Source organism: Penicillium bovifimosum, assembly GCF_028826915.1.
Source record: "Penicillium bovifimosum strain IBT 22155 chromosome Unknown utg000002l_segment0_segment0, whole genome shotgun sequence".
In the NCBI taxonomy this organism is placed as follows: Eukaryota; Fungi; Ascomycota; class Eurotiomycetes; order Eurotiales; family Aspergillaceae; genus Penicillium; species Penicillium bovifimosum.
The window spans coordinates 4435776-4451495 of NW_026622711.1; the positions used below are offsets into that span (position 1 = coordinate 4435776).

A 15720-nucleotide genomic window follows, 5' to 3' on the forward strand; every position below is an offset into this window, starting at 1 on the left:
ACTGGAACACATCTATCTACCTCAGTCTAAACCCTCCGTAATCTCTCGCACATGGTCATTGGCATTGACCCCCAATTGGGCCAAATCAATACCAGTCTGTCCGGCCATTGCTCGCGATATGGCCCTTACGACATCCTCCTCCTCCCAAATATTGTTGAGGATCTGTTCCCCACCTTCTCCGGACCCCTGGGCGGGGTTCTCTGAAGCTGCCATAGTCCGCCAATACAGATCATCGCGATTCTTCAAAGTCGGGTCCCGAACCACCGCATTGCGAGTAACGTTCGCAGCATGTAGTTTGGAGTTTGCACTCATGACCCCCTGCATAGCCATCGATGTAGCTTGGTCAACCTGATCCACCGGCGAGGGTGGCTTGAAAAAGAACCGGTTGGTCGCGGAGAGCCATAGCACGACGGAGCAGACCACATCGTAGAGCACGAACGCCAGCGGTCGGAGGAACGTGATGTGGTTGTAGAGGCTGGAGGGCGGCGTCTGGCCGGCGCGTACGGAAAGCGGCGCACCCTGGATCGCGTCGTAGGTGGCAACAATGTAGATGTCAATCGCTACGAGAACAAGGCCACCGATTGTAAACTTGTTGCGCCAGCGGGAAGATTCGGGGCCTGCAATGGGCGCCGACGTTGCCACGCCGAGGAGCAGGAGGTGCACTAGGTGGGGTAGTAACACATTGAACGGTAGATAGTACATCAAGTATGTGTTGAGGTCATCGAAGGAGCAGTACGGGCATGATACCAATGCATCAGGGCCAAAGGTCAAGTATACCTTGCGGGCACCGAGAGAGATGAACTTGGACTGAAGTAGTTTGTCGGCCTCGGTCAGGAGGTTATTTGGCCGGAGCCGGGCGAGGCGGTTGAAGATGACATCGGTAGGAGTGTTGAGGCGAGAGCGAGTGAGGGAGAAGATGTTGGAGTCGGGCGCGTGCGGGTTGAAGGGGAGGCTCAAGAGCAGAAAGAACACAATGCCGCCAAACAAGATGTTGAGCGCTCGAGCGGGCGCGGCAGGTAGAGGACGAGGCGGTGGTCGACTCGCAATGGATACTCGAAGGCTTCGGTATGCGGTGATTAGGCGGGGGAGTAAGACGGGGGCAAAGAAAATGAGGAGGGATTTGACGCTATTCGTTGTCAGCTGTATGACGGAGAGTGGGGAGAGCTTCAGGACTTACGTTCCCCAGGAAATTGCGACTGTGGCCATGATGGGGGATGGCTAGGTCCTAGGAGGACATATGACCTGAGCTAGGTGAGAAGCAGCCTATATAGATGCGAAGGAGCATAGGTCCCATGACCAAAAAAGATCCTACTTCATCTGATTAGCGATCAGGATGAGAGTGTCAGACTTGGAAGAGATGTACATAGTAGGATGGAAGAATAAGGATGTCGAGCAGCATAGACAGCTTCCATCCAGTGGAAGTGGCGCTGGAGCCCGACGTGGGTCCACTTGTCTTTAAGCCACCTTTCTATATCCCCTGGACCCTTCCAATACAACAGTCAACAATGAATCAATGATATAGACACTCGCTGACAGACGCCAACAGAGGACAGAACACAGAGAACAGCACGAGGGAAGTGCTGGTGAGCTTTGCAACGGCAGCAACGTTGAAAGTTGGGGTTTTATATATTTATTTCCCACACGTAACAAACAAGAGCTCATGCTAAGGAAGGTGGAACTACCTCTCTCTCCACGCCACACCTTGGACCTTCGATTTTGGCCTCAATTTTGCCCTCAATTTTGCCCTCAAAATGCCGCTAGGACCTTTATCTGGCACTAAAGCCAAGGATAACCAAACCTGGAAGCACTGGAAGCTCGTACTAGGGGAGGGCAGAAAGGTGCTGGCCCGTGGCATTCATGCCCGATTATGAAGGCCCGATTATTAAGGCCAAGCTGACAGAGTTTTCTTCCCACCACAGAAAGTCGCTGTTCTGCATCTACTGCGACCACCAACGCGTAGAGAATATTTCTCGCCTGCGAATTCACACTGCCTCCTGCAAAAAAGCACCGGCAGAGGTACGCGCGCAGGTATCCAACAACATGGCCCCGAGGCAAAGCAAGGTGCAGCCACTGGGTACACCGAGGCAGGGCACGCAGCAGCCACTCACGTTCAATCACGCATCACCGCAGCAGCACGATGCTGCCTGGGCGCTCTGGGTGTACGCCTCTGGGCGGCCGTTCAGCATCATTGAAGACCGTGGCTTTATCGAGGCCCTCCCGGAAGCACGAGCCTACATACAAACCTCCCTCTCGGCGCCAGCTCTCTGGCCCGTTACTGGATCAGGTATATATGGAGGTGGAAGAGAGCGTCAACAAGCAACTCCGATCCACCAGATACCTGAATTTGACCTCCGATGAAAGCACAAATATCGCGCAGAATCGAATCATGAACATCTCGTTTAACACACGAGAGCGTTCGTTCTATCATTGTGGGCTTGATATGAAGGATATGAAACTTGACGCCCCCACAATCGCAACTACTATCTTTCCTCGGATAAACGAGATGTTCATGATTCGATTCTGCGCGATATTTGTGCTTTCATCGGAGGTCAAATTCAGGTATCTCGTGGCTCGGAGTTGCTTGTTGACGCTCTCTTCCACCTCCATACCTAAAATACCGTGGCAGCAACAGTATTCAAGCCGAAAATACGGTATTTTAGTTTCTGGGGCTGCCGGCATGGGACCGGACCTCAGTTCTGGCAAAGGAAGGAACGAGAGAGAAGATGGAAGGAAAGGGCAAATCAAGCAATGGAGACTGGAAAGAGCAATGACTAGGGCTAATTCCATGCTGTTACCTGCATCTACTTTACACATTCCACTCTACACCTCCCGATGTCTGCGGATCTAGGGCCGGACAGGCTTCTAGACAGCTATGAACAGGATGTCCGATGTACCACGTACATTGATGTCACGAATAGCAAGTAAAAATAATAACGAGAGTAGTTAGGTCCTTGATTAAATAGATCGCCAGCGAAAACTATGAAGTTAAAGGAAAGAACACAGACCGGGGGAATAAAACAGCACCGAGAGCACCATCGCAATAACGCAGAGAATCAGGTTTTAACAGTCGACCAGTCAACCAGTTCAAACCATGTGACCCGAGTACATAGCCGGGTGATGTGCCAGATCTGGTGCACGAATTTCCATAGAGTCCCGAGAGTACTTGGAGGAAGCAGCCTCATTTTGCGCAACCAAATCGGGCTCAACCAAGTTGGGCTCCACCGGCCTGGAGATCTTGAGGGGGAATCGGCCGGTGAGGCGCTTGGTAGCGCGCTTGACGGGGTTCTGGCGAGTATACGTGGGTAAGGTTTCTTCGCGCTTCATGCTCAGATGGAGGGTGCGGTGGCTGTGGGTGCTGCTGCTAGACCGGCTCATTGCCTTCTGTGGTGCAACGGCGCCATCTGCCCGCACTTGACGGGCAGTGACCCCGGTCTCGCGATCGCTGAAGATGAAGCTCTATTGAAACACTCGGTTAGCATTGGCTTTAAAACATAATGGGGGACGGAAAAATTGCAGGTCTGATTACTTACTGCTAGAACGTTCAGCACGCTGGAGATCATGGCCAAGATGCCGGCAGAAATGATAATTCGCCAGAAGGTCATGCCAATAGAATCTTGGGTCATGGATTTCGTGTTCAGGTTGCCGAGGGTTGACACGCCTAGGATCATCATGATGCCACCGAGAGAATAGAAGCTGGATTGTTGTCCGAACATCGGCCAGTGATTATCAAAGTAAGTCCGGAGAATCGGGAGCTCTGAAATGATCAGAAAGACTAGAGAAGTTAGCATTATACCACAACCATGAGGGAATATTGTACTTACCGCTGACCAGAGCCACGACAGCATGGGTCACGGCCTCGAAGAAGAAGAAGCTGTTCAGCATGTGGATCTTTACCAGCATGACTGCACACGCAGCTATGAGATCCATAAGAGTAATTATGTTCAGAACGCGTAGGACGTTCAAGATCACGTAGCCTGGACCAGCCAGGGATTCGCGCAAACGAGACATCATGATGAAGGCACAAGTCTGGCTTTGCACGTCTCAAATTTGGCAGATACTCGCTTTCGAGGGAATATAGAAGATTAGCTGCTAGCAGACTTTGGTGGGGATTGGGATATAAAGGGCGAAAAAGCGACTGTCCAGCAGGAGGCTTTGATATTCCCAGGGACAATGAGTGCAAAGAAACAGAATGGGATTACAAGCAAGAAGGACAGAAAGGAATACAAAGGGAAAAGAGAATATGTATGGGGGAACAATGGACAAAGAAGGCGACAACGAAGAATGGTTATTGAAGCGCCGTAGCCTAAATGTATAATCCACCTGTCTATGAATAGACTTGAAACGTCCGGACGAACCACAAAGGATATTAGATCAGAGTCCAAGGCGAGCGGATCGTTTGGGATCCTTCACTTGAATCGAAGCCAGAGAAATACGATGCAGGAGGTGTTTCATTGTTGAGATCGAAGCAGTAACAGGAACGTCTAAGCGCACAGATCGGGGGTGGTAGCCTGAAGAAGCTTAATTCCATACGCCTCTGCTATTGGGATTTCAACCGGGACTCGACTTAGCTGAAGGACTGGTTGTCGGCAGAAGACACCTTCCCATGATGAAACCAGTTAGCGCCTGCAAGAGTTGCCGCTCTTCTCTCTGGGGTTTCGTTTCAAAACCTTCAAACCCGACTTGTTTGCTTGACGAGTATAGTCGAAACCATTTCTGTGTTAGACGTGTATCAAATAGGATTGGGATATAAGTAAAGGGCTTTGGATAGTTCGTGATCTTTCGACCTCGGAATGTTAAGAGGCAAACATACTTAAGCGCCCAGTGGAAGTATGGAAGTAGAAAGTGAGAGATGGTGTTGAAACATAACTTAGGCGCCCAATCAGCACAAGCTCAGGAGCGCTGCAGAAATTAGTCAGTGTCACAGTGAAGGTAGGAGGCTAAGAGCCCAGTGTAAGGAAAATATGTCTAGTATTTTGATACAAACGAGAGAAGGAGAGAAGGAGAGAAGGAGAGATGAGGTCCAGGGCAAGTCGATGAACAAGGGAGAGGGAGATCCCGCGGAATTCGATGTGATTCGCCGCCGGAGGAATAAAGCCGCTCGACCCCTCCAAACTTTTCCTCATCTTTCGTCTTTGCGCTTTACTGTGTACAACAATTTCTTCATATTCTTATAACCTATATAAGATGACACGGGGCAACCAGCGTGAGAACGATCGGGCCAAGGCCCTGAAGAAGGCCGGCAATTCGGTTGGTTTCCATCCCCAGTCGTCTTTGCAAGTTCGTGCCACTAACTGCCCCAACCCACAGAAAAACAAGAACCAGCAGAGCGGCAGCGAGTTTGCTAGGGCCAAAGAAGATGCTGCAGCCATCATGCGCGAGAAGCAGCGGAAAGGTATGTACCCTGAAAGCCGCCGGGCGACCGGCCAAAGCGCCTAATCGCATGAGTTTCTTTACTGATCGCTCTCCTTCTCCAGCGGACGAAAAGAGGGCTGCCGAGGCAGCAGCAGGAGGAGCCAAAAAGAAATGATCCGATTGATCCTTGACCCAGACCGCCAGTCAACCTCATCTCCCGCCGCCTTTTTCGCGATCGTGCCCGAGCAAACAAACAGCCCTCCGATCGACATTGCAAAGTGCACCACGAGCTGAGGACGGCACTGGCTTCATATACACAAGAAAAACCATACACCCATCCCCCATTTGCAAGTACGGGGCTGGGTGTCTAGCGAGGCGTTATTTGACTCCCATTGGCGTTCATCACACATTTGGCCCGAGCATGACTGTATACCATAGCGCTAATCGAACGAGGCAACGACGCATGAGAAATATCACGGAGGAGCAATTCTTGGTTGTAATCGTAAACCTATAACCACATACATCTCGTATTCAGTCACATACTTTGCCTTTGGCCTTCCGCCTCCCGACACACTCTTGCCCGGGCCAGCCAGGTCTGCCACGACTTGTTATGTCGACCCTCTGGGGCCGTCGGAGAGTCACTGAACCTGGTTGCTTGACCACTGTGCAATGCCATGGTATCTTCAACCACGCTTTCGAGGCCGAATTGTCCCGAGGCGTGATCAACGAAAGTCCAGAGACTCTCGCCTTCCCATCCAATGTTGAGCGCAAACTCAACGACCCTCGAAATAGTACGCACCCGATATTGCGGGCCAGCGACATTGCTTAGCACATATATTCCAAAGCTCCAGCCCGATATATCGCGCGGGTTGGCCAAGCACCAATTGATGACCGGGTCGATAATCGACAGCGCCGATTCAGTCTTCCAGATCGGTTGCTCAGCCACCGACGCGACTGTATCACTGAGAAGCACACACAGCTGACGCATGTAGTTGAATGCATAATAATTCTTGGGGTGAAGTTCCCCAGCCCGGAGAACGCCATCCAGCTCTGTTCGTTGCAACTCGAGCAATTCCCCGCTGCCCCAGTGTCGATTTCCAAGGAGATGACCCACCACCCACAGCCGATGATGCCAAAGCGTCGGTGACTTGGTGTGTCTATGCAGCGGTGAGCACTGGTAGCTCGACATGAGCGTGAGCTCGGCCTCTAACAGCTCCTGGGCGACAGCCGTCTTGTTACAGGCCAGGGCGGCGCGCAGTCGGCGCTTGCGCCAATTGCAGGCTGTGAGATGTTCGCAGTCGAAGAGGAGGATGACCTCTGTAATGACCGAGTCTGCATTTCCATATTGGGCTTCAGAGATTGAGACTTGCAAGTCATTTTCGGACAATGGTATTAACCGGTCGAAGAAGATCTGTCGCGCGACCGTGAAGGCCTGCACTAGTGCTTTCTTTGCTATACCAACTGAGCAGCCATCTTGTAGGAATGAAGCGCCTAGACTTGGTGGAATAATCTCGATCTCAAGGACTTGGTTGTCTCTAGATGAGAGGATGCGGACAAGTTCCTGGAATGCATCCTTCGGGTTGGACATTTGATTGCTTGTTCGCTTGATATTGGGAAGAATTTTGGTCAAGACCTCATCATATTTGTTTATTTTGAGACAATTCTGTGACTTTATTGTGCGACAGGTAAATCAATGGTCAAAGTCTCAAAGTGGTGTACATCGTAGACGTGATGCTGTGAAGGCGGAAAGGCCAAGTCCGCTGTTAATTCCACCTTTCCACAACAACGGACGTCATTCCACTCTTTCGAACAGCAACCCACCTCTGTTCCGCCAGGATATATCCTGTCTCGCACAGCCGAGATACCCATCTACTGCTTTGGTCGGCTGACTGAGCGGTCGTTACTTCTATCCGGGCTCTCTTAGCCTGCGCCGCGCCTCTAAACACCGTCTCGCCATTCCCCGCCACAATGCTGTCCCTGGTCCTTACGGTGTTCTTTGTGCACCTCGCAATTTACCTGGTCAACACGGTTGGCGCGAGCACCATTGATAACCTCGTATGTCCCCAATCGGCCACTACGTGGACTTCGAAAAGCCCCCGAAACTCCGCAGCTGCGTTGCGCTACCACAATCCGAACCCTCATGGCTAACAGCTACTTTCTTTGATACGCAGGTATGGCTCCTCTACTTAAGATTACCGACACCAACCGCGCGGACTGCACGCAAGCAGCAGAAATTGAAGCGTCAAGTCCTCGAGCAGAAGCGCGAAATGAACAGCACAAGCTCGCAAGATGAGTTCGCGAAGTGGGCAAAGGCCCGAAGACGCCATGACAAAACCTTGGAAGAATACGAGGCGCTGAGTATGTCTTCTGCCACAAAGCTGCAGTACATATGGCTGTTTTCATTGACAGGCCCGCTAATACAACTTCTCTCCCCACAGACAAGGCCCTCACTTCTCACAAATCCTCCTTCGACTGGGCTGTCAAGATCGCCCGCTGGCTCAGCACGAACGGTCTCAAGATCTTCCTACAGTTCTGGTACTCGAAAACGCCTGTCTTTCCGCTGCCCGAAGACTGGTTCCCATACTATGTACAATGGATTGTCTCCTTCCCTCGCGCACCGCTGGGGTCCGTCAGCATCCAGGTTTGGAGCAATGTCTGTGCGACTGCCATTGCGGTCGCCGCAGAGGTTATTGGGGCGATGCTGGTGCAGGTGATGGGCCAGAAGGAGCAGAAGAAGCAGGCTACGCCTGTTGGTGCTGGGATGGGCAAGGCACAGTGAACACATGAGCTCAGCTATGGCATGGGGTCAGATTGTACTATACGCAGTGGGATGCTAGTTGCTACGACCTAGTTATGACAGTTGCATTTCAATCATCAGCTTGAATAAGATCATTGTATTGTTCGAATAAATAAAAAAGCTCGAATAGCTCGCTTCTATATAAGATGTTCATCAGATAATTTTAAATCGTTTATCGTCAACGACCCTTTTAGGATCTCTGTGCTTGACTCTATGATTGGTATATCATCACGCGAACAAAAGAAAAGCCTATGGCAAGATAAAAGAGTCCGGCCCTTATGACAGGGCTTCTGCGACGAGACATCATCTCATCACCGCTTTGCCATAAGCTACAGACTCGTGAAAAAAGATCAAGGAACTCCTCGCCTCAAGAATGAGCCCCATTGAGTTACCCCCATCCGACATCCGAAGAAGCCAGACAAGAGGCAATCGCATGACTATCCGAACTCGACGAAAGGCAACCCAATACAAGGAGGGATGTGTGACCACCAATCCTTCCTCCCTCCAGCATCCAGCACACACCCCATTATTTCCAGCGACATCGTGAAATGCAGCCGTCGGGCGGCACGGGGTACCGTGAGAGAACAGGGCGTAAGCCGCTATCGAATTGCTTCTATGGCGGCGCGTTTCCGCATTGCCTGACTTTGGTAACTTTGGTTTGACCCAAAGCGCAGGGTGTCCGGGGACTTTCTCCCAAAGCAAGATTGAGAAAGGGAGCGAAGCTTCCTTGCGTGTGTGAGCTTTGAATGCGATTCTTTGAGCGAGGAGTTGGAAGAGGAAGAAGATTTTGCAAATGTGAGGAGAGACTTTTATTTTTTTTCCAAACTGATCATGTGATTGCGCTAGACTTGTTTGGGACTAATGCGCATGTATCGGTTGACTTACCTCAGCATGCTCAGACGAAACATGATTGGCTGGTCGTGCTCACATGACATGCCTAACCGAGACAAGAGTGCTTAATGCCGAGACAGCGACTTACTGTACTGGGACTTGCTTTCTGCTGTGACGAAGCTTCTCAATTCGTTGATTGGCGAGCGAGACTGGTCTGCCCAGGTGTCTCCCATATTCTCCTGGATCTTCCGTTGGAGCATGCTAGGGTTCAGTTTGAGACTGTTGACTGTAGGCATCCTTCGGACCAGAGTCACTTCTTCCGGAGAGCGGGGGTCGGAGGTGACGCCTTCCCATGTTCTTCACTGGGGCACTGTGGAGGCCTGAGCTGATGCAAGCCCGCGAGCTCAACCTTCAGTTCAATCAGACGGTCGAGCTGGATGAGGTTGTCCGCCAGCAAGGGGAGTCGGAGAAGGCATTCCGTCAGGCGCTGGATAACCTTCGGATGAATGAGGCCAAGGTGGAGGACTGGCGACTGTGCGCTTCTCAAATAGCCATTCAGTCTGAGCCTTCTTAAAATTTAAAATACCTAATCAAAATACCTAACTACGGACTAAGACTGGCGTTTAAAAGATTTGGATAAAGCTAACGCTCAGCAATTGAGGCTGGGGTCCGGGGGGCGCCAGAGCCCCCTGGTACTGAGGCTAACCTTTAATCTTATTTCTCCATCGATTTCTATATATTTCCTACTTCCATATGGCCTGCGTTGGGGTGATTGGAACACTTCGGAGTCTAGCTTGGCTAGCCGGTCTAGATGAACTCGTTGCAGCCATTGACAGCCCTGCGTACACCATTGAGGATCACATCGGAATTATTCTTGGTGGCACAGGATGTTTGAGATTGAAGAGCATGATAACAGTGCATTTGAAAAAAAGGCTATTCGATGAATTAAAAACAATTTTTACATGATCCCATTTACGCCTTGGACTTGGTCTTCTTAGTAGCCTTGGACTTCGTCTTGGTAGCAGGAGACTTGGCAGCCGGAGACTCTGCGGCAACCTCTTTGGGCGTCTCTGTCTTCTTGCCCTTCTTGGCCTTCTTGGGGGTATCATCAGTGGGAGCAGGAGTCTCAATAGCCTTGACGGGCTCTTCGGTGGCCGCCTCAATGGTCTCGGTGGTCTCAGTGGCCTCGATGGCCTTGGGTGTCTCCTGGACAGGGACATCGTCAACGCTCTTCAGCTGGGGCAGGTCAATTTCGTAACCCAGAGCCTTCAGCTTATCAGCCTTGGCCTGGCGCTTCTTCTGCTCGGCCTCAATGCTCTTCGACCACTGCTCACGGGTCTTGCCCTTCTCGAGGCGCTTTTTCTCAATTCGGTTCCACGGCGTAACCTTGAAGCGGCGGTTGGCGCCCTTCCAGACCTCTGGGTGCAGCTGCTCTTTCGGGACGAACTTGCACTTCACGATGTGGCCGTACATGAGGTAGTTGTCCATTGTGGAGGCGACGATCTTCGCAACGGTTTCGGAGGAGAATTCAATGAAAGCGTAGTGCTTGGAGCGGCCAGTCAGACGGTTGCGTGAGAGACGGAGTTTGGTGATGTCGCCGAATTGGGAGAAGTAGGCCTTCATCTGATGCTCGTAGAAACCGTGGGGAATGCGTCTGAGAATGGTATGTTAGGATATTGAAACTGGTCAATGGATATGGTTAAAACTTACCCAATGTACACGGTACCGGGCTCCTCAGGAGGACCGTTCTTCTTGAGTTGCTTGGCAAGTTTGCGCTCGGCCTTCTTGGTATCTGGGACCTTGGGAATAGGTTCGCCCTCTTTGTAGCCCTCACCATCAGACTCGTCCTCATCACCACTGCTCTCGAAGCCCTTGATGAGGGCCTCAGTCTGGTCATCATCACCCTCGTTCTCAGCCTCGCTTTCCTCACCAGCGGAGATATCCTCCTCCATGTCTTCATCTTCAGACTCGACGACGGGCTCCGGCTTCTTAGCCTTGGGAGCGGCCTTCTTCGCGGCAGCCTTCTTGGGAGTGGGGACGGCTTCAGTCTCCTCCTTCTTTGACTTCTTGGCAGCGGGCTTCTTCTCAGTCTTCTTGCTGGCCTTCAAAGGCGCGGCAGGCTCTTCAGCCTCTTCGTCGGTGAGGAAATCGGCAGCGCGCTTGCGAGGCTTAGCCTGGCGAGTAGGCTCACCATTGGTCTTTGCTGGTGCAGCGGTCTTCTCTGTCTTGGGCTTTGCGGCACTGGCGCTCTTCTTCTTCAAGATAGACTTAGGAGCGGGCTCCTTGGGTTCTTCCGCAGGCTTGGTCTCAACTTTTTTTGTCTTTTTCGCGGGCGAGTCGGCGGCCACAGGCGCAGCTGTAGGAGCGTTAGCATGGTATGAACAAAATGAATTGAGAATGTTGAATTTTACTCACCCTTGCGCTTTGAAGTTCTCTTGTCAGGTGCCATTTTGATATTGTGTTGTGTCGAATTGGAGACCGTTTGGCTGCTCGATCTTGCTAGGAACTTTTTTTTTCATCTCTGTTTTTTCGGAAGGCGGTCAAGAGGTGCTCCACACCCGATCACTGCGCATGTTTACATGATACAGCTCGTTCACTCCCTTTTTACCCTAAACGGCCCTCAGCCATGGGGAAAAATAAAAAGACTCATCTGACTCACGCAGAGATCTGGGACGACGCTGCTCTTGTCCAGTCTTGGGATGATGCTGTTGAAGAATACGAGGTAAGTCACGGCACCCTCAGTGCACGTGACCTCCAGTTAACCTGGTGGCAGCTCTATCACAGTGTACATGCCAAGGGTGAAAATCTTGAAGAGGTTCTGAAAAAAGCAGAGGAATCTGGTACTATCGATGATGTTCAAGTTGCCGACAAGCCCGATGGCACGGTCGCAGATGATCATGCTGTCCAGCCTAAGGATGAAGATATCTCGATGAATATTGACGAGCAACCTTCCGTATCTAGCAACGAGCCTGCTGTTGAGGTATGTTCCCATTCGAAGCTTGCATCTCCGGGACTATGGTTTCTGACGATTATGAGTCTTCTCAGTCTGTGGCCACCTCTGGTCCCGGTGTTTCTACTGCTCATGCATCCATGCCTCACGCCGTCATGGCAAATGGTGAGTTCTCCTTTCGCGCTAGTTGGGGCGCAGTCCACTGACATATTTCTAAGTGCAAGATGAGACTTTGAAGAACCTCATGATGTCGTGGTACTATGCGGGATACTACACTGGCCTCCATGAGGGCCAGCAGCAGGCAAGCCGCAAGTAGAGCGGACTGTGTCTTCTAGATCCTGTGAAACACCAAGATCCAGTGATTATGGCTATGTGGCACTTATCCATGCAAATGAACATGAGTGGATACGAGTTTTGATACCTACAAGTCTGAGGATCATGTGAGAGACCTGCCATGGAAGATAACAAATTAAATTGAACGTGAAATCTGACAATCATGTTTCTCATCCCTCAAGTGAGTTTCCAGGCCGAGTCAATCGTGAAATGCCCTGGAAATGAAAGTACAAATTGCAAAGGAATAACCATCAACAATCCAACCCACAGAAACCGGCTTCTATATCATCAGCGGACGACCAATATCCTGTTACCCAGGCCTATGACTCGAGGGGCAAGCAACGGCTGCTTAAAGGCCGGCTCCAGCACCACCAAGCAGGCCACCAATGAGGGGAATCTTGCCGAGCGCGTTGGGCTCAGACTTGGCCTTGTGGGTAGGGGTGGAAGTAGGAGTAACAAATGTGCCAGACGAGAGCTTGTTTTTGTGGGAAGCAGTAGGAGTAGGAGCAGCGTTGTCGCCGTTCTTGGCCTCTTCTAGCTTCTTGTTGACTTTGGCCATCGTCTCCGCCTCATCTTTCTTCTTCTGGGCTTCCTCGTCTTTCTTCTTCTGGGCTTTAGCTGCAGCCTCATCATGCTGCTCCTGATTATCCTTGTTGTTGCTTTCCTTGCGATCAAGGCCATCCATAAGCCTAGTGGCACTCTGAATCAATTCGTCAGTCTGGCTCTTGGATGTCTTCGTTTGGAAATGACTATCTCACCTTCAGTTGGTCAAGGGTACCATCAAGGTTGAGCGGAAGAGCATCCCCACCACGCTTGACAGGCATGGAAAGAGCGACAACTGCCAGCACGAGGAGAGTGCAAAGGATGGAGATATTAAAACGGGCCATTTTGAATGGTGTATGTTAAACAAGATGTGGATTGAAAGAATGAATGTATGTCCAAATGGTGTGCCCGAATGAGTGACTGCAGCTGAAGATGGATGGAGCTGAAGAGGACAGAGCCCCTGGCTCTGAGCGAACTACGTCGGATTTATATCTAGCCCCTTCATTGCCTTCATTGTATGGAGGGAATGGGAAGCCAGAAGGGGGTCTAGGGTGAGGGGCATTGTTGCCCCTCCGCGCGGTATGTGATGTTAGATCCATGGACCCCATCAGTAAACAATTGCACTGGCCTATTAGGTCTGCCAGCTTTCCGCCGTGCATGATAGCTGTATTTCGGTGCAGAGGGATCTATTCATCTTTTGGAACTTAATACTACGTGAGAGCTATGGATGATAACTGTTGCAGTTAATGATCAGCATCGCAGCAATCAAGGGATATTGAAGGATAGCAAGCCCATGGGAAGGACCGCAGATAATTGACCAATTCCGTTTCGCTTCATAATGAAATCTGTGTACATTCATGTCTGGTATCCATTGGCCTGGCCATATGCGGAGTTTTAGCGAAAGCACTACGTACTGGCTGGCAGCACATAGAGATCATGGCCCGAGCACCGAGCAATCAATGTTTCAGTGTCAGTCGCTCTAAATGCAGGAACAAACGGAAGCGAACAGGGATGGAACAAGCAGGTACAGTAGGTCTTCAAGGAAACGCTGCTATGTAGCCAATCCCTAGTAAGGACTGATGTGGGACGCAGATCTACAACATTCCGCACATACGCAGCATTTTTCCTGCCTTTCTCCGATATCACGAGGCGTCGCCTCTCTCCGTCGTCCTTTGCAGCAAGGCACTGATAGGATAGGCATCCACGATTTAAAGCAATATGGCCATTTGTGTACAAGGAATGTATCTCCCTACTTTGACACGCACAGCCCCATAAGAGGGAGCGGACGTAACACGAGGAAGGCTCCAGAAGGACTTGTCCAACTGTGAGGGCTCAGTTTTGGCATCTTTTTGACCTCAAACATCATCGATATGACGGACAAGACTTCGAAGATGCCAATATCAATTACATCTAGCTAAGCTGTATAATATTAGTGAAGTAGCAGTGCAAAAAAAGCGGAACTGATCGATCCTTATTGTAGGATATGACCATAACGGAGTCGCCAAAGACAATTTGGTGCCTCGCAGACCCTGAAACCCAAGCATTAAAGGTTTCAGTGCCAGCCATGGCTGACCTCTGCGAGTTGAACACTCAACGAAACCAGCGAATCTAAATCGCAAGTTCCGTATATCCGCAAGATTTTCTTGGGTATGTTGGCTCAAAAGCGAACCCGTTCCCCTCTGGCTGAATGTCAGGGGGCGGGATTAGAACGAGCATTCTTCTGTCTGGGTCCCAAAGCTAAAATATGTAGACAGAGTGAGATTATTCCGTCGACAAGAGTGTGTTGGGGACCGTGTATATGTTTTGAAGTGAAGAAGAAAGGGAAAAGAAAGCGGCTCGCGAAATTTCATTCGGTTTGTCCAGTAGCGCCGATTATGTCATCTGGATCACGTGCTTAGTGTGTCGCTAAAATGGCCCCACCTATTTTCACACGCTCCTTCGCCGCGGCCCGCATCTCATATTCAACCTCCACAGTCCACCCTCACCCTCACCAGCGTTCCTTTGCTCTACATCTTCAAGAATCGAAAGATGTAAGAATTGAGGAGAATGGCAGACTACGCAGAGGACCGAGACACGGTGCTGGACATTTTGCCTCGCGATTTCAATTTGCATCCGCTTATACCCGATCAAAATGGCTCGTTCAAGCCTATATTGACTGGTGTGCTAGCCCTGTGGAGACTTCTGTTGTCCGAAGACAACCCTGATTGCAGAATCCCATCGGAAAACGCTCAAGCATGATTAACTCTATCGACTCAACCGGACGCCAATTGACCTAGTCGTGTCGATTAAGATCCTCTGGGTTAGTGTGGTATTCTTGAAGCTTGTCGGGCATCAACTGCTTTACGGGAATGTATTTTCCACTGCTTCTTGAACTTATCTCGTCACCGGGCTTTGAAGCCGCGGACCTGCCCGTTGAAAATTGCTTGCATCCGATGAATTGCGTCCGGGAGAAGAGGTCAAAATCCACACCCTAGATCACTTCGCAGCCGGTTGAATCGATGTAGATAATCATGCTTCAACGTTTTCCGATGGGATTTTGCAATCATGGTTGTCTTCGCAACAGGAGTCTCCAAAGGATTGGCTATACAGTATTCACTGCTGTGATTTCCGCCATGGATCGGTTCCCATGCAAGAGCAAGCACCTTGTCGAACCCTCACCCTTTTAATCCAGTGGTTGATTTATTACATATCTCAGCAATTGCTTTCTGCCACAGATAGTACACTGGATGTCTTGTCAGATTTCGCCTCGGGAACTGATCAATTCACGCAGGCCAAACAAGACTCCGTCGGACATATACCGTGAAATTCGAGACAAGACATCAAGTCTACTTCTCTGGCAGAAAGCAAATTCTATAATATAAGCATTGATCAGTTTCTGCATGAGAGAGTGTGACTCGCCTTTGTGAATCAATCC

The 15720-nt window shown here is 50.6% G+C and overlaps 10 protein-coding genes across 10 annotated transcripts; 5 read left to right on the top strand and 5 right to left on the bottom strand.

Annotated features, from left to right (window-relative positions):
- Nucleotides 1-21: 21 nt before the first annotated feature.
- Nucleotides 22-1206, bottom strand: N7515_002860 (uncharacterized protein; the record flags this gene model as incomplete). The annotated part of the gene is made up of 2 exons (XM_056663604.1): nt 22-1126; nt 1178-1206. 2 exons carry the CDS (start codon nt 1204-1206, stop codon nt 22-24), a joined length of 1134 nt encoding a protein of 377 aa, XP_056525717.1.
- An 834-nt stretch (nt 1207-2040) lies between these two features.
- On the top strand, nt 2041-2358 carry N7515_002861 (uncharacterized protein; the record flags this gene model as incomplete). The annotated part of the gene is made up of 1 exon (XM_056663605.1): nt 2041-2358. The coding sequence occupies one exon, from the start codon at nt 2041-2043 to the stop codon at nt 2356-2358; it is 318 nt and encodes a 105-aa protein (XP_056525718.1).
- Nucleotides 2359-3084: 726 nt separating this feature from the next.
- On the bottom strand, nt 3085-4011 carry N7515_002862 (uncharacterized protein; the record flags this gene model as incomplete). The annotated part of the gene is made up of 3 exons (XM_056663606.1): nt 3085-3456; nt 3531-3772; nt 3822-4011. The coding sequence occupies 3 exons, from the start codon at nt 4009-4011 to the stop codon at nt 3085-3087; spliced, it is 804 nt and encodes a 267-aa protein (XP_056525719.1).
- A 1173-nt stretch (nt 4012-5184) lies between these two features.
- On the top strand, nt 5185-5527 carry N7515_002863 (4F5 domain protein; the record flags this gene model as incomplete). Its single annotated transcript, XM_056663607.1, has 2 exons — nt 5185-5392; nt 5475-5527. 2 exons carry the CDS (start codon nt 5185-5187, stop codon nt 5525-5527), a joined length of 261 nt encoding a protein of 86 aa, XP_056525720.1.
- A 360-nt stretch (nt 5528-5887) lies between these two features.
- N7515_002864 (uncharacterized protein) lies at nt 5888-6940 on the bottom strand (the record flags this gene model as incomplete). Its single annotated transcript, XM_056663608.1, has 1 exon — nt 5888-6940. The coding sequence occupies one exon, from the start codon at nt 6938-6940 to the stop codon at nt 5888-5890; it is 1053 nt and encodes a 350-aa protein (XP_056525721.1).
- A 380-nt stretch (nt 6941-7320) lies between these two features.
- N7515_002865 (guided entry of tail-anchored proteins factor 1) lies at nt 7321-8131 on the top strand (the record flags this gene model as incomplete). The annotated part of the gene is made up of 3 exons (XM_056663609.1): nt 7321-7407; nt 7524-7710; nt 7791-8131. The coding sequence occupies 3 exons, from the start codon at nt 7321-7323 to the stop codon at nt 8129-8131; spliced, it is 615 nt and encodes a 204-aa protein (XP_056525722.1).
- Nucleotides 8132-9332: 1201 nt separating this feature from the next.
- On the top strand, nt 9333-9554 carry N7515_002866 (uncharacterized protein; the record flags this gene model as incomplete). The annotated part of the gene is made up of 1 exon (XM_056663610.1): nt 9333-9554. The coding sequence occupies one exon, from the start codon at nt 9333-9335 to the stop codon at nt 9552-9554; it is 222 nt and encodes a 73-aa protein (XP_056525723.1).
- A 398-nt stretch (nt 9555-9952) lies between these two features.
- On the bottom strand, nt 9953-11429 carry N7515_002867 (RNA-binding protein; the record flags this gene model as incomplete). Its single annotated transcript, XM_056663611.1, has 3 exons — nt 9953-10634; nt 10691-11336; nt 11396-11429. The coding sequence occupies 3 exons, from the start codon at nt 11427-11429 to the stop codon at nt 9953-9955; spliced, it is 1362 nt and encodes a 453-aa protein (XP_056525724.1).
- Nucleotides 11430-11606: 177 nt separating this feature from the next.
- N7515_002868 (uncharacterized protein) lies at nt 11607-12246 on the top strand (the record flags this gene model as incomplete). The annotated part of the gene is made up of 3 exons (XM_056663612.1): nt 11607-11960; nt 12026-12095; nt 12155-12246. 3 exons carry the CDS (start codon nt 11607-11609, stop codon nt 12244-12246), a joined length of 516 nt encoding a protein of 171 aa, XP_056525725.1.
- Nucleotides 12247-12612: 366 nt separating this feature from the next.
- On the bottom strand, nt 12613-13150 carry N7515_002869 (uncharacterized protein; the record flags this gene model as incomplete). The annotated part of the gene is made up of 2 exons (XM_056663613.1): nt 12613-12963; nt 13022-13150. 2 exons carry the CDS (start codon nt 13148-13150, stop codon nt 12613-12615), a joined length of 480 nt encoding a protein of 159 aa, XP_056525726.1.
- Between the last annotated feature and the right edge of the window lie 2570 nt (nt 13151-15720).